General features: G+C 36.8%; 1 protein-coding gene across 2 annotated transcripts in view; it reads left to right on the forward strand.

Annotated features, from left to right (window-relative positions):
• Window positions 1-25,691, forward strand: part of GPC5 (glypican 5) — a 643,004-nt gene that overhangs the window by 194,738 nt on the left and 422,575 nt on the right. For both annotated transcript variants that reach the window (XM_069878636.1, XM_069878646.1), the window contains exon 6: window positions 20,983-21,103. In XM_069878636.1, coding sequence (XP_069734737.1) covers window positions 20,983-21,103 — 121 coding nt within the window. The remainder of the gene's footprint in view (window positions 1-20,982; window positions 21,104-25,691) is intronic.

A 25,691-nucleotide genomic window follows, 5' to 3' on the forward strand; every position in this document is an offset into this window, starting at 1 on the left:
AGGAATTTCAGAGAGTCTAAAAAGAAATATGATTTGAATGTGATTTTTTTTTAAGTGAATTTATTCTAATTTGCTCTGTGAACTTGCTCTCTGGTTAGATCCTCGGTATATTCAGAAAACTGCTTTCAGGTTGGTTGGATTGAATCAAAACTCATGTCTGCTTTGCTTGAGGGCTTAGGGCAGTATTTGACAGCATATCTGAGAGCTTAACATAATTTCAGGAGAATTTAAGAGTTATGCTTAACACTAAGCTTCAAGTATTTGAGTGTCTGGTTGAAATGCAGCCAAAGAACTTGTCTTAATTCATCCACAGTCAGGCCCACTTAATGGCCAACATTGAATGTGTATTGGAGAGCTGGCACTAGAATTTTCTGGTCTGTGCAACCAGTTCACCAAGATCTTCAGGCATCTCAACTACTGTTTGCAATCACAGAATTACAAAGTAGTTGATATGCTAGTATGTGTTTGTTATTAGCAATAGGTAATTATGAACAAATGAAACCCTGTTGCTGCAACCTGCTTTACACTCTCTTTACTGATCTATGGGGCTCTGAGTTGTTCTTAGAAGCTGTGTGGTTTGACAGGCCATTTTCTCATGCTGTTGACTTCCCAGTTACAAGGAGTCAGTGACTCTACTTTGGCAAGGATGCCACCCTATTAAACAAATCATTCACTTGTAAGTGGGTCCTCATCTCCTGGAACTTGCCTGGCAGTTTATAAGAAAACAATGTCCTTAGGCTGTTTAGCATCCCATTCTATTATTTAAGAAAATTATTTTCCACTCAGGTTCACTGAGCAGCATAAACTGTAAAATTATCTACACTGTAAAGGAGCCATTCAATGTTCTCACATTAATGAATTAATAACAAAGCAGCCAAAGATTTGGTAACAGGCCTAGAAATTTCAGGAAAAAAAAATTTTTAGTCTTCTAACCTGAAATAGGATTTATGTATACAAAAAAAAAATTCTGCTGAGGAAATCCAAATTACCACATGGTTGCATAGATTGAGCTGAAGACCCCTGATCAATAATAAAGAATTGCATATATGAGGAACACTGTGAATAATGTAGTATGCAATTCAAGATGGAGACATGAAAAATCAGTAATTATCCATTCACATAATCACAGAAGGGTAGGGATTGGAAGGGATCTCTGGAAGTCATCTGGTCCAACTCCTCTGCTCAAGGAGGGCTACCTAGACCCAGTTGCCCAAGATCATGTCCAGAAAGCTTTTTAATGTCTCTGAGAGTGGAGACTCCACAGCCTCCCTAGGCAGCCTGTGCTGATGCTTGGTAACCCTTGCAGTAAAACAGTGTTTCCTGAAGTTCAGTGAGAAGCTCCCATCTTTCAACTTGTACCCATTGCCTCTTGACATGTCACTGGGCACCACTTAAAAGACCCTGGCTCCCTCATTTTGGTATGCTTTCTTCAGGTATTTACATACATTGATAAGATTCCCTCTGAGCCTTCTTTCCCCAAGGTTAAACAATACAAACTCTTTCAGCCTTTCCTCACAGGAACGATGCAAATGCTCTAGTCCCTTCACTGTCTTTGTGCCCCTCTATGGACTCTCTGCAGTAGCTCCCTCTCTGTCTTATACTGAGGAGTCCAGAAATGGACACAGTACTCCAGGTGTGGCTTCACCAGTGCTGAGTGGAAGGAAAGGATCACCCCCTTGGCCTGCTGGCAACACACCTGATATTGTCTACTTTGTGGCAAGGGTGCTTTAATGTCTCATGTTAACTTGGCATCAGCCCTTAGGGCCTCTTCAGGGAAGCTGCAGATACATTAACTTCTGTTAAGAAAGACTTGCTAACAAAAAGGAATATATTCCTAAATGATTGTATTTTAGACAAATTCTGAAGTGCTACTGAAAACACGGATGATCTGTTCAGTATATAACAAGGTACTGAATAACTACAGTTTATTGTCATGTCAGTGGATTCTATCTACAGCTGTTTTAGTCAAATCAGAATTTCAGTAAAATGGAGTTCTCCTTGAGATTAGCATTACTTAGAATCATAGAAAAGTGATATGTTAATTTTAAGTACTATAAAACTTATATTAATATTTCAAATTAGGACTGCATGTGTATTATTTAGAATGGATCTAAACTGGCATGTATCAAAATTCTAGAGTAATAAGGTTATATCCTTTAGTAATCTCATTTTTCATATCAAAACAGTTGTTTCTGAGCCATGTATTACTGCTGACCCATATGTTGTCCTCTAAGCCAACAAACATATGGAACTACTTATCTCATTGTATAAACTAGAAACTTGGAGGACAGGAAAGGATATTTGCCAAGAACATAAACTAGACATGGTTATATTTGTGCTCTGATAACCTGAATACCTTATATTTGGGACTCATAATTCTACTACTTTTCCTTTCATTTTTACTCTTTAAATCCAAATTCATAATTAAGAAATTGAAATTGAAATGATGAAATTGAAAACCATACATGTTTTCAAAAATCTCCACGTATTTTGTCTTGCTTCTTTGATGCAATCTTATCGTTCAGAGCTATTCTGTTTTCTTTTTCAGTTTCATGCCCAGCCCTCTATTCATTGGAGTTTTGCATGGCTCTTCATGTTCCTCCATCTATTTATTCCTTGCTTTTATACGGCACTTCCCCTTTAAACCATGTGACAAATTCTGTTTCTTCTTTGGCTATAAAAAAACTATTTCAGGGATAAGCTTGTGGAACAGCTGAATTCCAGCTCAAGCACCAACCTCTTTGAGCTTCACAGTTATAAGATTTGCCTGGTTTATAAGCAATATGCAATCTGTTAGGTGTTATCAGAACACATGTAATTGATTAGGATCCATTTAGAAAAAAAGAAACCAAAGCCAACAAAAAAATGAGGAGGATTTTGCACTGTTAAAAAGGTAGTTTCCTGCTTCCTTTAATTCAACAATTAGAAGCATACCACCATGGCAGGGGATATGGGTCTTTTCTAATACCTGTGGGTTTAGGGCCACTGCTTGTCTCAAAGTCTGCAGGAATACAGGCCGCTCCAGGCATCAGAAAAGATAGTTCTTGGTTTTGTCTCACTGATATTTTTTCAGTCTGCATGGAGTAATTTGAGTTTCATGTGTTGAAATCACAGGAATGACCAAGGGCCTCTATCCTAATCATTAGGATGGTTTGCTAGGAACTAGATGTCAAGATCACAGTTTCTGCTGACATGAATATTGCATCATTTTATCCAGTAACTGTAAAAAAAAGAATGTGTACCCTTTTATAAAGATGTGGGAATTTTTGTCTTTCTCTTCTTCCTCCCCAACTATTAACAACAAACTACTACCCGTATTTTGTCTGGGCAAATTAGTCTAGAAATGAATGATGTACTGATGTAACTCACTGACTAGCTGTCATCTGTTGAGAGAGACAACGTGCTTAACATTACAAGAGGGTAAACTTGAAAATATGTATGAGACACTTCATGAGAAGAGTTTATCAATCTGTTTGACTCTTTTTGCCTAACAGTATTGTAAGGGTGAAAAAAATATATATAAATTTCAGCCAGCCTGCTAACCAGAGTCCTTCCAATCTGACAGTGTAGCAAGAGCGAGAGGCCTAGACTGTCAGAATAATTGCTGTGCTAAATACACAATAAGTAATATAGAAATGACACAAGGATAAATAATAATAATATCCAGCTTGCTACATATAAGTAACAAAAGAAATAGTGCAAAGATAATTAATAATATAATGTTATCTAGCTTGCTATGTACCATTAGAGACTTGCCTTTTTAACCCCTCTGGACAGTTAAACAGCAGAGACTTGTACAAACAAGTCAAATTTATTAAGAATAACAGTTCATTACTTAATAAAGTTCATTAATAGCTGCGGAGAAGGTGCTGTTTATAAAATTACATTGAATAACTCTATTTATGGCCCAGCACAGGAACGCAACAAGCACATGACGAACAGTGATATTTGTGGAGCATTAACAATTGGTTGTAAGTAAAGGTAACACATAGATAGGGTTAGAGTACAGAGAGAGTTACTTAGCACACATACATAAAGTACTTGCCCTAGTTGAATTTGGGGTTGGGGGAGAAAAAGAATGGAATCCAGCCTGTCAGCTGATCTTAAAAGTTTTGATCACATTTTCCTCTCCACTCTCTTGCTCTGATGAAGTCCTGGGAAGGGGTGGAGTTGGGGTTCAGCCTGCCCTCTGTTCCCTAAAGATCTGATGATGTTTTTCTTTTCTTATTGCCTGCACGCCTGCCAAAACTTTTCCTTTGTTTACACTATTTATAGTAGGTTTACACCTGGGGTGAAGAAGTTTGAGTGGAAGTGGTGTCTGCGTTAGTTGCTGATTGTTGGAGAAAAGAGTCTTGCTTTGTGTGCCAAAACTTAACTGGGCAAGCCCAGCAGGTGTGGCCATGGGACTGGTTTGCCCCAGAGGCAGGGATGAGGCCGGTAGCCTTAGATGTGTTTTAGTATTATAATTATATTATAATGATGAGCACAGGTCATCTGTAAGCCAAGTTGTCAGAACAGCAGCTGCAATCCACCTGCTCAGAAAATAATTAGGCTCTTGTCCTTAGCAGAGCCTTGCCAGTAGCAGGAGTTGACTGTGCCTGTTCTCAGATGCATCACCTCCCACTTCGGATGCCCTTGATGTGTTCCTTTCTGTTGAAGGCCTTGTTCTCAGCCCGTGTCAAAGAGGAGGGGGAAAGGAAGAGGAGTGGTGGCTAAAGAGGTGGAAGCAACCAGTCCCAGTTCTCCCCACATTCAGCCCCATTTCCATATTTAGATTTTATTCTTGCATTCAGTCTTGTTTCCCACACTAACATACTGTAAACAGAGAGCAGTTTCCTGTATCCAGCTCTTGTATTACAGCATGGAATAAATCTGTGGCACATCAGTCACCTGAATCGGTATGTTTAATCATCTCAGTTGACAATGAAGTGAATTCCCCAGAATCAGTAGAATTTGTACAAAACAGCCCAGTGAACAGAAATTATTTTAAGCAGTTTTAAATTTACATATATTGATAAAGGCAAAATTATGTTTCACTCAAGAATTTTATTAATTTCTCTTTACCAAAACTGACTGTGATGGTCATTGTGAATCCTTTTTTAAACTGTTCTTTCTCCAGAGATTTTGCGTAAGAAAACAGGCTGTGATTTTCTTGACATCAACCAATGACTTAAAACTTATGAGTAAAATGTCATTGCAAAACTTCCTCAGAGTTGAAGACCTAGTTTCCAGCTACTTCTTTAATGCTAGATCAGGAATATGTAGAGACACAAGTGAAACCTTACTTTCCAAAGTCCCATGATACTGTAGCACAGTTTTTTCTCTCATTGGAGGTCCTCATTATTACAATGTTACTAAAATCCAGCCATTACTGTTAAGTGTTCTCATCATTTCACTAGTGTCTATGATGTAATACAGAGATACTTAAGTTTGGCTCAGTATGCACATCATAACAGCAATGTATACATCTACACATATATATGTACAAACATAGGGACACAAATACATAACTATACACAGGAATTATACAGATTTTTGCAGTACAAGATTCATTTAGCATTTTCCAATATGTAATCCTTGCTGCAGAGCTCTATTTTCCTGAAGAACTTTTTTGACAACACTTTGACCCCATTTTTTGTTCTTCTTTTGACAGCTTTTCCCATAGGGAAAATAGCCTGTTTGACTTACATTATCCTTGAACCCCTTGTTACTTACTTGACATTAATTTCTGTAACCAAGTCAATATCACAAGTGAAGCTAAAAGTCAAATCTCTGAGAATAGCCTTGTCTAGATTGATTCTTCCTTCAGACTGCATACTAAGCAGACACAGAAATCTTCCAAACTTGCAACAGACAAGAGACTTCCTCTCCTTTCAGTCCCAAAGGAGGAAAGCAAATCCTTCTTTTCTAGGAAGAGCTTTAGAAAGCAAGCCCTTCTTTTCTAGTAAGAGCTTTAGCTTTCAGCAGGCTATTACAATTTCTATAAATTTCTCATAAGTTTTGTACTTCATTTTGTCAGGATCTACTGAATATTTCAGGAACTGAACTACTTTGAGCTTCTTTATGAATGAAAAAGGAAAGATAAAAGCTTGTCATTATCCACACTGTTTTCTAGAATGCATTGAACTGTATGTTCCAGAAAAAATGCAAAGCTCTTATACATCTTACTGGTGCTCAGCTATACGGTTCCTATTAATACAATACATAGATGCATCAAAATGTTTAACTCTTGTCTTTTTGCAGTATCTACTATGATACAGATAAGTAAGAATTACAATGATTTTACAAAAGGAAAACTGAAAACTAGAAAGAATAATAGGCTTTATGCAGCAAGCTTATGACTTCAGCGGTGAGTACCCCAAGGCAAACACAATCTCATTTCAGTTTAGTTGTTTAATCAGTATTGTGTTTAGGCTAGTTGTCTAGGAGGCACGTCCGACTGAGATGGCAAGTCATTGTTTCATCCTACAGTAGGTGCTGTATTTTCCTCGAGAGGCCCTTCTTTCTCTTTTCTTTCTCTTCCTCTACTCTGATTGTAGGGGAAGCTTAAGCTATAGATGCTTAGGCAATATCAGCTATGAAGGCTTTCTTAGCTCGTATATTTATTTCTTGTACCCATAAAGAATAAAGAATGAGTTCATCTCTTTAAAGAAACATTAAAAGATAGTGCTACATCACACATACCTGCAAGAACCATTGGGCAGAAATATGGATAACACTGAAACATTCTTGGATGTGTTTCTATCCCTTCTTATATCCCCTGCCCCCATGATGTGCTTTGTGTATAGCAGTTACATTATTCCTATTCTGCCTGATGTTAAGAATATATCATCTGAAATGTATTTTTGTGGGACTGATATGATTTTGTCAAACAAAATTTGAGATGAAGAATGCATGTATTAATAGGTCAGCTCAAACACCTTCCTAGTGGCTTTACAGACAACTCTTCAGTCTTTCCCAGACACTTTGGTTGATTATTCTGCTACGAATGGCTTCTGCAAGCAGAGCTCTTCATGCATTTGTCACTATCTTTGAATATGAAAAGCCTGTACTCTGTGTAACTTGTCCTGAAATACTTAAAAAATTTCCTATCATGCCTATCATGAAACATGAAAAGCATCAAAGATTAAGGTAACCATATTTATTTTTGGTGTAAGGCTAGTTAAGGACCAGTAAAGAATGAAACCTCTACTCAACTTAAATTGGTAAAATATAGCATTCTAGAAAGTTCTTAATTTCTCATAAAGATTAAGGAACACTAGCACATAACTGGCACTGTACTGTAAAGTTTGTTTTTATTATTTAATAGAATACAACATACAGCAGAGTTGCTGATCCATAACTGTCCATTTGTTCTTCACATGAGCTATTCACTGCACACTGAAAAGAGGCAATGTAGATATTTTGCAAATCAGGTAATACACAAGCACCCAGCAAAGGTGCTGTGAATAATAATGCTTTGAATTAAGAAAACAGTTAAAGGTTAGTAGCTGAACAAATTTCTAGTTGCTGAGAAAACTCTTTTTCAGTAAAATGCCTGATTTTTTTTGTATAAAAAATGAAACCAATCCAAATTTTATAGTGATACAGCTGGGGACTGCTTTTCCTCCCACACAGATGTATATGAACTAAACAAACTTGGATAAGTGTAAAACTTGTTTGGATGAAGACAGAATTACAGCCTATATTGCCTCAAGGTAATGTTATACTCTCTAGAACGTTACAGTATTGAAAACAGGAACAGATTGGGTGAAAGCATTTTATTTGTGAAAAAAACCCCAAACAAACACCCACACAATTAATATTAAGTACATAGGAGTCATAAAACATTTAATATTAAAATCATCATTTGTTTGATAGATATCATTGATTCCTGGTTTGCAGCATCATCATTCATGTACATTTAGACAAATGAGGATGATACAATGAATCTAAAGCCACAGAGATGGATTGGCCACTTACATTGATTTATTATTAATCCACCAATTTTTCCTAACTCTGTGTGTACTCAGGCAACAGAGGGGGCAAGTAAAAAGTAGCTTTGTGGCTTTAGGGAATTTCAGTGTTTAGAACAAATAGGAAAACATCTATTGAATGGCTCATGTCAGTGAATTTGCTTGTATAGCATTTCCCTCTTGGCAATGCAGAGCAACTTAAGTTGATTACTTCATTTGACCTTTAATTGCTGAATGCCCTTCTTTTCTTTTGTTGATGATGATATTCAGGTTTATTACCTGCTTCATAGTCCTTCACCATAACTTAACTGTCAATTAGTGCTAATTTTTCATAAATTACCTCAGAAAAACCAAACCACTCAATAACAAAGAATGGATTGTGTGCTTGTGTGAGTGCACCTTTGACATGATTTGTAGCAGTGCAGTCCCCATATGGTGGTGAGATAAATGTTGACCATGCCAGCATTGTGTCAGATATCAGTCCCAGAATTATCAGGTATATTCCAAGTCTCTTGAGGATATTTTGGTTTGTGTACTGAAACATTATGCTGGAAAAAATATGAAAGGTGAGACTTCTGTCTCCATGGTTTGATGTTCTACATAATGCCATAGTTGCATGAACCTTTTGCCATTTCCAAGTAGCGATATTTTAGTGTCATACAGAGATAGCAGCTTTCTCAGTTTTAGAGTAATTAGACTTGACAGCTTTGTGTTTCCAAGTTGTTTGGATTGTCTTTCCAAGATAATTCCATTTGTTTTGCCAGCTATCTGCTATAAACATTTATGTGCTTGTTTATGATAATTAATATCTTTCATTTCATTGCTCCATTAAAAGAAGGTCCAGTAGAATTATTAAGGTTATAAGATTTCAAGAATACTACAAGATGAAGAGGATGTTATTGTCTTTATTTATCTAGATTTAGTGTGCTTGCATATGTCTGCTGTTTAGTTATTTTCTAACGTAATAAGAATTTATTTTCTCAATTTTAAACATGTGACTTACCCAAGGCACCTAGTTTAAATGAAATATCTCTCTCAAAGCTCCTCTTCAGTCCTTCTCTTTTCAGTGGAGCTTGCAATTACTAGAACACATTTATTTGTTAAGATGCATTACAGATTGATAGTAGCTCCCTCTTAGATACTTTTTCTTTTACCTCTGTAGAGAATTTGAATATCATTGGAGTGAGGAATTCCCCCCACTAGCATATGATGCTCAACAGAGTTTAACTTTCTGTTTGGCAGAACAGAGCTGTTGTCTGGGATGCTTTGTCTTGCTCTTCATGGCATACATTTTGCATCACATATAAGAATAGTTGCTCTGTCTGGAATTTAGCAACATACTGCTGAGATATGTACACATAAATAACTATTACAGTAGTTACCATTAACCGATAGGAAGACTCATTTCCATGGTTTCTTTCAAGTGAGAATACTTCAAAAGTTCTTGAACTGTGCCCTTAGTAAGTCTGCGGATGACACTAAGCTGGGAGGAAGTGTGAATCTGCTGGAGGGTAGGGAGGCTTTACAAAGGGATCTGAACAGGCTGGGACAATGGGCTGAGACCAACGATACAAGGTTCAACAAGGCCAGGTGCATAGTCCAGCACCTGGGAGAAAACGACCCAGTGCAGCACTTCAGGCTTGGGGAAGGGTGGCTAGAAAGCTGCCTGGAAGAGAAGGACCTGGGGGTGTTGGTTGACAGCCGACAGAACATGAATCATCAGTGTGCCCGGGTGGCCGAGAAGACCAATGGCATCTTGGCCTGTGTCAGAAATAGCACGGCCAGCAGAATCAAGGAAGTGATTTTGCCCCTGTACGCAGGATTGAGGCTGCACCTTGAATACTGTGTTCAGTTTGGAGCCCCTCACTACAGGAAAGGCATCGGGGCTCTGGAGTGTGTCCAGAGAAGGGCAAAAAAGCTGATGAAGGTGCTGGAGAACAAGTCTTATGAGGAGTGGCTGAAGGAACTGGGGTTGTTTAGCCTAGAGGAAAGGAGGCCAAGGGGAGACGGTATCACTGTCTACAACTACCTGAAAGGAAGTTGTAGCAAGGTTGGTGTTGGTTTCTTCTCCCAAGTTATAGGCAATAGGATGAGAGGAAATGGCCTTAAGATGCATCAGCAAAAGTTCAGATTAGATATCAGGAAAAAAATCTTCACCAAAAGGGTTATTCGGCACTGGAACAGGCTGCCCAGGGAAGTACCTAAGTCACTATCCCTGGAAGTATGTAAAAGATGGGTAGATTAAGTTCTTAGAGATATGGTTTAGTAGCGGACAGGTACGGCTAGAGTAGATGGTCTCAAAGGCCTTTTTCAACATAGTGATTCTATGATTCTATAAACTTTGTAACAGCGCAAAGATTAAATTCTGAAGCAAACCAAAATTGCCTGATGTTGATAAAAGGATGAAGGCATTTTTTTTACAGTAAGAAATAACAACAGTTACAGGGATATGTGTTTAATCTTTTGTAGCATTTGGGCAGAATTGTTCTAGAATAGTTGGAGTAAATGTGGACTACATACAGATGATGTCTGAGAAAATGAATAAGGGAAATCAGCAGGAAAAGATAGTATTTAATAAATATTTTATATAACCTTAGCTTGACATAGATTACCTTAATGATTTAATGCAGACTGAGCAAATTTGATGCATTACAAAACTGTCACAACTGTGTTACTGATCATTTTATGTAAGATAAGCATTCATTTACTCTGCTAGAAGAAAGTTTCAAAGCATGAATTTTCAGTGTATAGATGATACAGTTTCTTCTGAACAAGAAAATTCAGCTTCAGCAGTTTTAACTTCAGTAGAAGTTGCATTCTTTGAAAAAAGATAGTCTGTCTTAACTGACACACAACTTGTACCAAATTTCAGATGTTTAGTAAAACAATCCTTCTAAATATGTGTTCCATATAAAGTAATTGGAGAGAAGCTGGTGAATCTGGAAGTCTCCAGAGAGAGACTTATCTGCCGAATGAAGCCTTCAGGATATCTAGTTATTCCCTTAGCACTTCTTATTGCTTTTCAAGAACTTGTATTTGGAAATGACTGACACTAAAATGATGATGATATGGCTTCCAAAATCTATATATACAAAACCTTCTCAAAAATTTGGGTTTTCAAATCAAGAATATGAAGTTTGTTGGTTTCTAATAAGCTTTAGAAGGGCAATTATATGATTACAAGATATTGGAAATTATTGAGATGATTGATTTTGTGCTGTGCAAAGTAACAATTTTCTAGGTCACACTTAGAAATTAATTAATTGATACCCTGAAAAACTTTGTAATAGTTACTTTATTACGTACTTCAGTGTAATTTGTCTTATTCCCGTGAACCTAGTTCCAAATGAGCAAGTTTTAGTGAAGTGTTTATTTAAAAATTGTTCCAAAGACATGCCACTAAGTTTTCAACTGTAGAAAAGACCAAAGGCTGACTTGCTATTTCTTCCTTTAACAAGGAAGCTCTGGTCAATAGTGTAAAAATTAAATGCATATCTTTTATTAGCCATGTTTTAGCTTAAATGATTACAGGAACATATTTTTTATCTGACACAAATAACACAACTTTTACTCAGTTGTTTTCCACACTTAATATTTTCTGTAAAATCAACAAATGTGTATGCAGCTTTTTTCAAATATATATTACAAATTACAGATCTAAAAGTAAATGTTCCTTGAAAAGAATCTAAGACATTTTATTTTCTTTTAAAATAAATGTCGATCCATTAAAAAGCGTTTAAAATGTCTAGGAGAAATGTAATCTATTCTAGAATCACTACAAATACTGTTGCTGATAGCTAGGTGTAAAATATTTTTGATGAGTTTTCTGAGGCTAACTTTGCAATATCTACTCTTAAAAAACTATATAAGACTAGAGAAAAGCAGACAGTGCACCTGTCCAAACTCGAAGAGTTTTTTATGATTGTAGTGATTCATTGATTTGTTCCGCTTTGTTGATCAAAATTTTTACCACTTAGCACTCTAACTCATTTGTCGCCACACGTTTACTTTTTACTACTATTCAGGCAATTATTAATTTCTCGATTAGCAGTTACCCAGCATTTTGTAATGCCCAGCAGTGAAGAAGATGCTAGCAATAATGTGTGTAAAATAGCAATAATCAGCAATCATAAAGCAAGGAAGCTGAGAAGGAGTTATGAAAAAAATATATCCTAAATTTGAAATAAAACATTTAGTGGGCATACTGTGCTATCTTACCTTTCTTAAATGCAGTGAAACTATATAAATACAGGTGTTTTCTAGCATCTGGTAAGTGCCAGCAGCCTAAGCTGTGAAATAATTTAGAATTCAAGTAATATGAGAAGCTGAACAAAACAAATCCCTTAACAATGCCAGTACATGAGTGCCTACGTCTCCAAACTGGAACATGAATACAAGAAAATCCAGTTAGTGAAGGAGGAGTATATTACAAAAGTTGCATCTTGGTTACTGTATCAATGCCGGTTAAAGGAGATAGATACATTGGAGCAAATACAGTAAATAAATGGATTAGTATAAATATTATTTGGTCTCTGTATATAATATTATCTTGGGATGGAACTTCCCAAAGAACCAGGAAAAAGGAAGCACCTAGTTTCAACCTCTTTCGTTGGCATTTCAATGCTCACTGCAAAAGGTCAGCTGATGGAGATCAGCAGTGGTTTATTTATACCAAAGTAGTTTCAAATGCAGAAAATTGGCAATGAAAAGACTTCTTCATTGTTGTCAGATGAGGATTTAGAGGTTGTTATCTTCTTGCTCTCATGGCGATTACTGTAATATGTTAGTTAAGAATTCACTTTCAAATGAAACATTGCAAATGGAGGTGAGATTCCTTTTGCCGCAAAATAATGAAAAGAATAAGCTTTGTCAATCAGTCTCCCTGTACAGCTGCAGCAGCTATGAACCACCTGAACCTTCTGCAGCAGTGTGATTACCTGATACACATGCGTATTTCAGAAGTAGGGCAATGCACCCTAGCGAATAAGCCCCTGCTTCAATATCATGCTCCTGTAAACTGGCAACTTAATGCAGAGATTCCTGGATAGCTCCTGATAAGTTCAATGGGGCCAAGCACGGAAAAGCCCAAGAAGGTGATGGTAGACAGTGATGGCAGCAGCTGGCAGAGAGACATCAGGACAAGGTGAACAGCTGAACTTGCTAAAGTGAAGGACACCACTGTGTTTCTTGGGAGAACATTGACTATCAAGATGCTTACAGTTGTGCTGGAAAACAGTCTTCACCATGATAATACAATTTTCATTACTTTAATCTCTCATTTGGAACATGGTCCAAGTGCCTAAAACAAGCTTATCATCACTTCTTCCAAGCAATGAAAGAAGCAGCGAGTTTGAATCTCACTGATCACCCTCCTTTCTAAATTTGCTTGCTTGATGTCCTTGTGAACCTGAAAATATTAAAGGCAAAGTTAGTCCATCTGTCTTTCACTTCTTTTCTTCAGCATCTTCAGGAAGAGTTCAATTTTAAAATTTTAACCTGCTGGTCTGTGCAGTGTTTCAAATTTACATATATAAAAATGAATTATCTTGACCCGTGACTACAGTTTTTGTCTAAAAAAATTCCCAGGATTGTGACAGAATGCAAGAAACATAATTTTCTAGAAATGAACATAGAAACTTGCTGAGATTTCTGACAGGCTGATCTGTGATAAAAAGAAATTTCAAGTCTGCAGTGGCTCTGAGTAAATTTGTTTTCATTTAAAGAGTAATTTTCACAGAAAAGAAAATAAGAAACTATAGTGTTTGGTGGTGTATAGTTCCCCTGCAAACCTGTTATTGATGGTATGTCAGCTAATAAGGATTGCTTAGTAGAACACTTTCCTAAAAACCATGGGGCATTCTCTTTCTCCTCTTGAAGCTGAGTATCAGCCCCAAAATGGCTGATTCTTACAAGAATAAATATATTTATTACTTCTAATAGCTTTTCCAAGTGGATACACCAAGAAATCAGTGATAGCCATTGACCATGATTTGGTCTTTTAACAGAGATGTTGATAAAAAAAAGTAAACCCCACCAGCTCTATTTATAGATATAATAGAAAGTAACAGGAAATTTATATGAATATTCATATATTGAACTCAGAAAATAGGCATCTTGTTATTCATCACTTTAAAACATGTTTATAGAGTACAAATATATTGGCTTTTGTTTTTTTTTCCTAGTGTTGATGAAAATGAATAGTACTTTGGGACCAAGTCTGCCTATTAAACTGATGTGATACATTACCATGCTTGCACAGAAATGAGCACAGATGGTGGGTCTATTACTTCTTTAGCAAGAAATTTGTCATTTTTTTCCCCAGGATTCAAATCTGAGCAACTCTTGTTCAAGTTAGGCTACCTCTGTTGGTATCCTTAAAATGTGTTTTCCATTACTTGTACATTAGGATTAAAAGAAACAGGAAGTGATTAATACTGTATTAAAACTTTATAATGAATGAAGTTTCTCAAACCAAGAGTCTGAGATTTTTATATTTTCTCCTCAACTAAAGGGAATCATGTTTTGTACGTAAATGCAAGCCTATAGGGATGAAGTTTTGTGTACCATACTCAGATTCCCAATAGCCTATTTAGCTCTGACAGATAATTTAGTCTGCATTAGAATGTTTGAAGATGTTAGATTTATAGACATTTTTTAATTAAACACAATGATATGTGGAAAATAAAACAACAGCATATAAGTAAGGTTATAATTTCTGTATGCAAAAGACATCATTTCAAGCAGCAAAAGAGTAGTTTAAAGAAAAGGTTGACTTCTAAATTTTATTTTTATGATAAAAATCAATAAAGCAATTCTTTATAATGCTTTGTCAATGCCTTATTATGTACCTGAAGACAAAAAAGAGGCTTCAACCTGCCTTGTGACTTGTCAGAGCCTGTAAGACTCAAAGTTAAATGATAGTTTTTTAATGTCAATTGATCAAAGACAGATTATGTAACAGTGAAAACAAATTTAGTATGAGCTAAGATTTCAAATAACAGAAAAAAATGTGAGCATATGTATTCATTCACTTCAGTATGTTGAATGTATGTATTCGCATTTGGGGGTTCTATACCGAGACCACCATCATTTAGCAATACAACATCACATGAAAAAGTTTTTCAACATTTATGCTATGAACTGGTATGCAAAGACAATCTGGTAAGGTGGGTTGACCCTGGCTGGATCCCAGGTGCCAAACAAGCCCCTCTCACTCCCTCTCCTCAGCTGGACAGAGGGGGAAAAATGCAACAAAAGGCTTGTGGATCAAGATAAGGACAGGGCTGCAGGGGGATCTCTGCTCTGATGCCTGGAGCACCTCCTCTCTCTTCTACTTCATTGACCTCAGTGTCTGCATATTTAATTCTCTCTTATTCTCAGCTCCTCTCCTCCAGCTGCAGCTGCATAGTGTGTTTTTCCCCCTTCTAAAATATGTTATCACAAAGACATCATTGCTCATTGGCTCAGCTGTGACCAGTCAGTAGTAGGACTGTGTTGGAGCTGACTGGCATTGGCTGTATCAGACATGGAAGAAGTTGTTTCTTCTTGCAGAAGCCATCCCTGTAGCCCTTCTGCTACCAAAAGCTTGCCCCACAACCCAAATATATTTGAGGAAGAGTATTCTTCCAAATGGTATAGTATTCTTTCTATTCCATCCAAATGATCCTTAACTTTTATCATTTGCCTCTTTATTTTCAATATGTGAATTTTCCTGGGTGAGAATTGCCATCCAGAAGCTGGAGGATGAATTTCAAGTTTGGATTCTCCATGAATATAAAATTAAAAGTTCTTGAAGGAGTAAAAACTTTACAAAGTTAACAGATTTCTGGAGAGAAAAGTAATAATTCCTTTAAAAGTCAAGCTAGGGATTGTGTTAATACACCTAGTAGACCTGAGGATAAACCAGAAGCCTTTGAAATGACATTATTATAGCTATCCTGGACCCAAAACTTTCTCTGTGGATGTAATGTTTAACTCCACGTCTGAGCAGTCAGCAAGAATGTAATTGGGGTAAATAATGTTAGTAGGTTCTTTGATAGGTAAGTGGAAGGAAAAGTAGACTGGTAGTAGTAAGTGTAAAAGAAGAAAGTGTTTACCAGTTTTTCAGTTTCTTTACAAAGCAGTGAAGGTAGGCAGAAAAATGAATATTGATATTTCCAAACTAGACCAGGTCTACTCATACTGTACATCTACTTTCTGTATAGAGAAGCTTTTTCTTACCAAACTGAGCAAAATCGTGAAGGTTAAAGGAGATTTGCTACAGGCAGCGTTACTGGGTAAAATTATCTGGACTTTGTATAGGAATTACTTCAGTTATTCGAACTGAGAGAATATTTAAATGGATTTTGGACTGCCTTTTGGGATAACTTGAAGCTTCAAACAGAAAATGGCGAAGAGCCTTTGGGCCACACAGGGGTGATAACATTCAAAATGTGTAAATCAGAAAAGGGGTGGTTTTTTCAGTTGAAAAAGGAGAAGCAATCATTGCCTGGAAAGAAATTTAAATATTAGATAATAGAACTCCTCTGTCTGGGGAGTCAAAATGTGTTTTGCCTTAGAGAGAATATTAAAAAAATGACCATAACAGAATGACTAGGAGTGGGACAGAGGGAATCAAATTAATTGCTAACACTTTTTTACTGGTAAGCATATCCAGTTACTCCTTATGAACCACAGGATTCCTGAAGAGAAATGTAGAGGATGACAGCTCTAAAGAGGCCTGGGAACATGACTGAAACTCCGACTTTGTGGTCCACTCACAAGACAGTATTATTCTCCCAGCAGCTTTCCCTCATGAGGAAGAAGGGAGTTACTCCTACAGTAAATACCAGCTGTACAAGAGTCTGGATTCTGTGGTGGAAAAAGCTGAAAATAAAATGCTCGCCAGCCTTGAATGAGTCAATGCCAGATAATTCCCAGATGAGCTATATTAATAAAATTGTAGCCTAGGCAAGTCTCAAACTCTGCATGGTTTATGTCTTCCAGCATGGAAAATAAATGAGTATTGTCAATTGAATTAAAATAATTTTAAAAGATATTTTTTCACATTGTTATGCAATTCACAGGTAAATGTATAATAGATGGGTTTGCAGCACTTGAGAAAATGTGTTAATTGAAGAATTCTGAGTGAGAGAAAGTGAGAACACAGGTTTTGTATGCTGTTAAACAGAAAAGGGGAGCACTGAATAGAAAAGATAACCATAAGCTTTAAATTCTTTTTATAGTGTTATAATATGAAGAGAAATAGTTGTGTTCCATTAAGCTAGTTTGTTGACTTAAACCCATTATCTGTCTGGTGAGTTCAGTATTGTTCAGCTTGGAAGGGGAATTAAGGAAGGATTTCCATATTGAATTATCTATTTTGATTTAGAAAAATGACTGGGAAAGTAGGAGCTTCGAGGAAAACCTTGGAGAAGATTATTTATTTATTTATTTTATCCATAGATGCTACCAGATGCTACATTGACCCTGCTCAAACTGCTGTGTTAAACATTCCCTAATTCTAGCAGGCAGGCTGCAGATGCCTATAAAAAGCTTTATCCCATCACTACAAGACAGTACAAAAAGCTGTCTGCCATAAACCAAAATACCACTTTATGAAGAATATGAGCCATTCATATATTCAATGTATCAATAATGCTATGAAGATTTTTTTAAACTCAGTTCAACCACGATGTTCCACTGAGCTACATTAAGTATATTAATCCTTCCTGCCCTGATTGTGCAGCATAAACATCTTTTCCAAGTAATAATGGCTAGTGAATCAGTAAAGGGTTCCATAATGGCTTTTAGTTAGAAGCTTATTATGTTTAGTATTTACCTTTAGCTGGCACAGTGTGGATACAGATGACTATTTTCTCAAATGAAGGATGAATAAAACTGAAATCTTTAACTTGTGGCTAATCCTAGGTGATCATTGCTACAGTAACTTGACACATAATTGAATTCAAATTTTATATTATATCTGCTTCCAGTGAACTTGATTGCATGCAGAAGAAATAAAGGGTACATTTGCCTTAAATAGCACATGCAGAGCTCCATATAGAAGGCCTTGAATTTTAGTATTTAATGTGGGAAACTGATTGCTTTAAAGGACTTAAATGATGAAAGACTGCTGGATTTTGCTACCTTAAAAGTCAGAGAAAATTTTGCTAAACCACAACTAAACCAAAGAATTAGTTCACTTTTGAAACATTTTGCAGAACATGTTGCCCAAAAATTATCTTCTTGTAATGTCAAAGAAGCTACTAATTTTGTCACAGATATAGAAGGCAAATTGTACTCCCTGGGGCTTAAGGTATATTTAGAGTAATTTTGTATGATAGGGTTAATTTATATCTATGAGCATGGCAAATGTCATTTTAGGAGTGGTATCTGGGTCCTTGTATACTTCCCTATGCATATCCTCAGTGTCACTGAAGGTTCTATTTTAATAATGATCAAAGACAAAATACTGTTGTTATGTGGCAACCTTGCTTCAATGAATAGTGTTTGTTGTTTAGCATACATGAAAGTTTTTTTGTGGAGCTAGGAGGACCTGCAATGTTTTTCATAAAACAGATTGTCCAAATTTGACTATGCTGTTTTCTGTGCTCATATGCAGACCTAATAGGCAGGAATTAAGCAATCCTTTACTCCATTCCTGATAGGGTTCTTTCTTTTCTGCTTTTAACAGCACAACAGCTGGCAAAATATTTTTGAGACAGAGATATATAGAGCTATCCTACTGTAGAGTATTCTGACAAAACCAAACATATGGAGTGGTTTTGCATAATGTACAATGTCTGTTATGAGAAGGTTAATATTCAGTTTTTCTTGCATAACTCGAGTATTACATACAACATGGAAAGTTGAATGAAGAATTGCATCTTAATAAGCCATAGAATTCTGCTAGGTGGTTATTCTTTTGTCTCTGCATTTTGAGTTTTGATGTACTCGAAACAACGTTCTACTTACTAGAGCAGTTCTTTCTTGAATGAGCATATGAGGTCTGACACAAAAAAAAGGCAAGACTAACCCTATAAGCTTGGGAACCAAGAGTGGGAGGGGAGAGATAAAGAGATAGTTCTAGAACATATTCTAACCTGTCACAATGCAACAAAGCTCAACTTGATCGCTTCGCTCAATATGAGTGGGTGCATGTTCAAATATAGATGTTTTCTTACCCTTGGTTGGGAAATGATGGCATGCTCCAGCTCACAATGCTTTGACTGTGAAGCAATTTTTGGCTTATAAAAATATCATTGTGTTTGAGGACCCACCCTATTTACCAGACCTGGCTCCCTGAGTTTTCTGCCCCTTCCCAAAGGTCAAGTCGGTGCTCAGAAGAACCTATTTTTTGCTAGTAGAAGATGTGAAAGCAAAACTGACAGATTCTCAACAGTCTTTCAGAAAATGGTCTGTGGAATTGCTTTGAACATTGGCAGCACTGTGTGCATCTGTGTTTCACTTCAGAAGGGAACTATTTTGAAGGTGATCATAGTGGAATTACTTAATTTGTTAAATAAAAAGGAGTTACAGGCATGGGCTCATTATTTTTGTGTCAGTCTTTATATATCTGGTTTCTGTTGCTTCTTTTTTACGTATCTATCTATCTATCAAGTATCAGTTATATAATGCTAAATAATTTATGTACAATTTGTCTGTTGTTTTGTCATAAGTATTATATCTGCATGTGCATTCACAATACACAAAACCTTTGAAATCCTGAAGTATCGAATATTTAGGCAATGACCATTTAGTCTGTATTTAAGAAGACCAAAATCAAGGATGGACTTTGCATTCACAAAAGACATGCATGGGGCTGAATATTTCTTGCTTTAAAATGTAGATAACACTTTTTAAATTAAATTTTCTAGTAAAATTAAAGCTATAATAAATAATACAGCATCAGGGCTCAGTGCTGGGTCCAGCCCTGTTCAATGTCTTCATCAATGATCTGGATGAAGGCATCGAGTGCACCCTTAGCAAGTTTGTGGACGACACTAAGCTGGCTGGAAGTGTCGATCTGCTGGAGGGTAGGGAGGCTCTGCAAAGGGATCTGAACAGGCTGGACCGCTGGGCTGAGTCCAATGGCATGAGGTTTAACAAGGCCAAATGCCGGGTCCTGCACTTGGGGCACAACAACCCTATGCAGTGCTACAGACTAGGAGAAGTCTGTCTAGAAAGTTGCCTGGAGGAGAGGGACCTGGGGGTGTTGGTTGACAGCGACTGAATATGAGCCAGCAGTGTGCCCAGGTGGCCAAGAAGGCCAATGGCATCTTGGCTTGTATCAGAAACGGCGTGACCAGCAGGTCCAGGGAGGTTATTCTCCCTCTGTACTCGGCACTGGTGAGATCGCTCCTCGAATCCTGTGTTCAGTTCTGGGCCCTTCACCATAAGAAGGATGTTGAGGCTCTGGAACGAGTCCAGAGAAGAGCAATGAAGCTGGTGAAGGGGCTGGAGAATAGGCCTTATGAGGAGCGGCTGAGAGAGCTGGGGTTGTTTAGCCTGGAGAAGAGGAGGCTGAGGGGAGACCTCATTGCTCTCTACAACTACCTGAAAGGAGGTTGTAGAGAGGAGGGTGCTGGCCTCTTCTTCCAAGTGACAGGGGACAGGACAAGAGGGAATGGCCTCAAGCTCCACCAGGGGAGGTTTAGGCTAGATGTTAAGAAAAAATTCTTTACAGAAAGGGTCATTGGGCACTGGAACAGGCTGCCCAGGGAGGTGGTTGAGTCACCTTTCCTGGAGGTGTTTAAGGCACGGGTGGATGAGGTGCTGAGGGATATGGTTTAGTGTTTGATGGGAACGATTGGACTCGATGATCCGGTGGGTCTCTTCCAACCTGGTTATTCTGTGATTCTGTGATTCTGTGGAATGTAATAATTATGTTGTATTTCTTTTCTGTGAAAAATATGTCCATGAAAATAAAGCATTTCATTAAAGTGGAATGTTGGTGTCATAAGAGTTAATATGAACTACAAAATGACTATGAGTTTAGCATAACTTTCTAAGCCACTTCTATGTGTGTTTTTGTGTATTAAACTAGCTATACTCATCGCGTGGTTGGCAGTGGAATCAAAGCTCAGTCTGCAAATCCAGAAGTGAAAGTGAAGGGAACAGATCCTGTAATAAATCAAATCATTGACAAGCTGAAACATATTATTCAGGTAAGCTGCTTTTATATCTGTAGATTTAGCATAGTGCTAAAGACCACTAGTAATGAAGCTATCAATTTATTGTATGTTGAAAGTTAATTGTTAATTCAAGCAACCTTTCAATGTACATCAACACCAAAACAGTACTCTGTCTCACTTCAATTATTAAAAATAATTTAGTTAAAAGGTTTGCATAGGTTAGATGAGTGTAGGAAGTAAGACTCTGGCAACTGAGCCATCTCTACCTGTGAGCACCACAGCTCAACGTTGCAGTAAACATACAGAAGTACAAATAGTGTAGTTTAGGGATATTAACTGGCTGCATATGTTTTAAAACAATAAAACATAATTTTCCTCTTCCCTCTTTACTTAATCAAGGTTTTTTCTTAAGTAGTGTTGCTGTGAAGTTTTTTTGTTTAGATGCCAGACAGAAAATCTAGGAGGTTTGAACAAGAATAATGTGCTTTTGAAAGGAATTAGTGTTCATTACCTGATGTGTGTATCTGAATTACCAATTTTAAGGCTTACAAGGCAGACAATTCTAATACAGCCCTGGGCAATCATAGTATTATAATACATTTAAAGGATTACAGGTATCTTGTTTACATAAAATGCCTGTATGCATAGATATCCAGACTACAGGACTAATAACTGATTCTATTGAAATGAAGTTATTTTGCTGACAACCCTGTACTTCAGTTTAAAAATGTCAGTTTCCACTCTGATTTGAAGGCTCAGTGATAAGAAATGTTCTACTGGCATTTCTTGTCAGCGACCCTTCTAACCCAGTATCCTCTCATCTGCAGTGGTCAAAGGAGAGGCTGTTTAGGGAGGACATGCAAGCTTGGCACCTTTATGGTCTCCAGTCCCCTTCTCTGCTTCATTCCCCAGACATGAGAATTAAGAGATATTAGACTGCTCTTCATTGCCTTTGGCATTTAGCTCCATCTAAGGACTAGATTTAATTTTGTTTTTCCATCTTCTTGGCAGCTTTTAAATGCAGTTTCCCAAATGGTTTCTGGAGTTGAAATAAGCAAGCCATTCTAACATTACTGATAGCTTCATGATAAACTCTCTTGGTTCTTGTTTCTCTATTTGTGAAAAATAGCTCTTCTCTGACAACAAAGGAAAGACTGGTGAAATAGGAAAAAAAAGCGCAGAAAAATGTCTTTTCCATCAGTAGGAGAAGTAGCATCCAGATTGAAGCTCAAAGGCAATCATTATTCCTTCCTCCTTAAAAGGAACATCTTTTGTAGCCCTCCAGCTTCAGCATGGTTTTGTCTGTCTTTCTTTATTAAAATGGTGACTACAATAGTGAGAAAATGAATGCGATTTTCCCTCCAAAGAGATGCTATAACTTAATTACAAACTACAAATTACTGTGCAGAGAAAAGCATTGCAAACCTTACTCAGTAAGTCTCAAGGTCTTTCATCTATCAGGAATGCCATTTCTCTTTGATATTAAATCTACACTGTATAGTTTATTGTGTTGTTTTCCTCTACAACCTAAGAATTGTGCTGTTTCCTCCCTGAGTGAGGATCTAAGAGTGGAATGAAACAATTGCAGTATGAAGTATTTAATTTTGAGAGCTCCTTTGCCCTTGTCTCAAAAGCCTAGATTGGGTCTCAGGGAGGGGACATACAATTTACATACCACAAGTATTACTAGCCTCCAACTCTGTTATCTTCTGTGGGACAGTTGCCTTTCTTGCAGCTCAGAGTGTGGAAATAGGGTCATGGGATAAAGAGAGCATCAAATTCCTTAGAGACCTGACATATAACTGCTTTTCCTAAAATAAAAAGACTGAAGAAATTGCACAGAAAGCTTTCCTCTCTAACATTTGCTGATTGGGAAAGGAAGATGGAGAGTGTAAATTAGAGATTCATATGTAAAAGGTCATCTTTTTATCCTTTTTTATATGAAAAGTATGAATCACATATTAAGCTTACGATGGACAAATTAAATAAGGAGAACTTAATGGTGGTGCTGTCTCAGACAGAATCATACTTAAGTCTAGCACTCTATCCAAGCAGAATTACTGCACTACAGAAATTTAAATAACAGAAAAAATTGTATTTGTCCTGATTTTTCAGAACTAATCATTCCTGAAATCTGTAGAAGTTTACATACTTTAATTTATCTTTAAGGTGACAGAGATTGGCAGGGTAATACATAGCTTGCTATTTGTGTAGGCAACTATATGTATTTTTTATAAATTTGATGTTGCTGTAACCTTGCTTGCTAAACAAGTATATTTTTGTATTTAGTTGTGTGTGGTACTTTCTATATTATGAGAAAGGAAATTAGTGATAATTCAAGTTTATTTAGCTTTTCAAATCAGCTTTTAAACATTTCAAGATGCAGGACATTGAAGAATTATTTCTCTCTGTCCCATGATGTCATGATAGGATATGGTCCTTCACTTTCAACCACAATCAAAGCTCTGTGTATTAGTGGTAAATATAGCCTAATTTTCTTTTGTTTGTACAGCCTGTGATGGTACCAAGGCCTTCAGGACTGAATAGTCTCTACCACTTTGTAAATACTGAGAACAGGAAGCTTTGCTTCTGGTACTTCTCACAGTGAAAATAGTGAAATGTACTGAAATGGAATTTAATCAGTGATAGCCTGTGTCATTTGTTTGCAGCAGTGGTAGAATTCAGTTCTTTAATCAGACCACCTGCCTGTAGAAGTTTTATCTTCTGTTATACGTATATCTAGTCAAGGACCTTAGAAAGCTTTTCATTTGTATATATGTAAATATATGCTTCAGGATAGGAACGATAACTCTTTGGCCCTGCACAATGTAAAAGGAGTTTGAGTAGACTGCCCAGATGTTGGCATCTACATTGTAGACACCTCCAGCCTGGTGTCTAGTCTGAAGGATTTCAGTTATGTCATATTTCTGAGCCCTTTCCAAGAGGCTGTCAGTCTAAACACAAAAGCTAGAAAGACATAATTTTCTAAGGAGAAATACGTAGTGTGTACACTGGATCTTCTTACACTGCCACTTCCTGCTTTTGCAAATGTTTTGTTGGACCACATGATCATTAAACCAAAGAAAAGCTTAAAGTCTACTTGATTAGGAAACCTTTTGCTCTTGCTGGTATCTGAGTTGGGTTTAAATACTTAGGGTAATCTTTTTTGTTTGGTTGGATCTTACTTTCTCTGAAATTACTGGTTTTATTTCCAAAATCTTAGGTACAGTTCAAACACACAGGACCTTTCGAAAATCCATACAAATATTTGGGGATCTCTTAAAAAATAATCTCATATTATGATTATATGTTGTTTTCTAAAGGTTGAAAAAAGGTGATTGAACTATAGGACTAATTTGCAGAGGATGACTGGTTTTGCGTTTAGAATACATAGTTTAAGCCAGATGGAGAAGTATATCTTGATTACAATTTGTCCTGCCAGACCAGAAAAAGTAATTATTTCTAGTAAAATCAGGGTAGAAAAACTCTTTTAGAAAGCTTCAGTGTTTTCTGAAACCTTTCCTCTTTGTCATCAAAGCAGATGAACCCTTTCCTCACCATTTACACTAAATTTTCCTTCTGACTTTCAAGAATCACAGAATGAGGGTGAGAAGGAAGTGAATATTCTGTGATATAGAGGGAGGGTCCAGTGAGCTTTCAGAAAATCAGACTGTACTTATTTATTATAAAAATGACTGAATATTATCAAGTAGCACAAGAAGAACCCATATCTTACAGATTCCTTCCTGCTTATCTTTAACATGTACATAAGAAAACAGCTGAAAAAAACATTCTGACTGTCATGAAAAAAATAGATGTCTCCTAGCGTCTCCTCTTTTCTTGCAAGGTAGATATGCAGAAAAATCCAAAGCAAAAAATTGGTTTTAAAGTATGTAAACATACAATGCTTTAACATACTCTGTTTTCTAGGTCCTATTCTATTAAAAACTTCAAACCATTGAAACCAAACTTGTAGCAAAAGGGAGACTATCTCTTCCCAGCAGGCTATGGTTTCTGGGAACTTCTTCTTTGTAAGAGGCTCACAATAATCCTCCTTCTTTTTCTGTAAATAGTGGATTTACCAAAAATCAATAGCACTTTTTGATTCCATTGGACCCTGACCGCTATAATCTGTGCTCTGGACTCCCCAGGTTCATATTCACAGCAACAAAGTGCAATTAGAGGAACTAACAGGAACTCTGCTGAACCAGTCAGAGCTGAAAATGGATTGACAAAGTCACCTTCTTTTGTAAAAAAACCCTTACTTGTACAGACTGGTGTTTTGGAGAGCTTTAACTGATGGGCTCCTCTTCATTCATTTATCTTTGTGGTAGGCAAATAATGGTTTCAAGTCTCTTATGTATGCAATCTGCAACTATCACTCTAATAGGCAATCATGATAAGCAAAGTCAGTTGCATATGGCAGCAATAATAATGATAATTATTTTTATTTCTTCTGCTATAATTTAAAAACATGATTAATTTGTCTTTCCTGCAAGTGCAAACACTAAGGTTAGGAAGTAAGTATGATAATTTGGTTCTGTGATTACAGGCAACTGGATCGTGGCCATTTCAATGTATTTCTTTTTTCATAAGACAATCTTGAAAAGATACTGCTTTT

The sequence above is a fragment of the Phaenicophaeus curvirostris genome, chromosome 1 (assembly GCF_032191515.1).
Source record: "Phaenicophaeus curvirostris isolate KB17595 chromosome 1, BPBGC_Pcur_1.0, whole genome shotgun sequence".
NCBI classification, from domain to species: domain Eukaryota; kingdom Metazoa; phylum Chordata; class Aves; order Cuculiformes; family Cuculidae; genus Phaenicophaeus; species Phaenicophaeus curvirostris.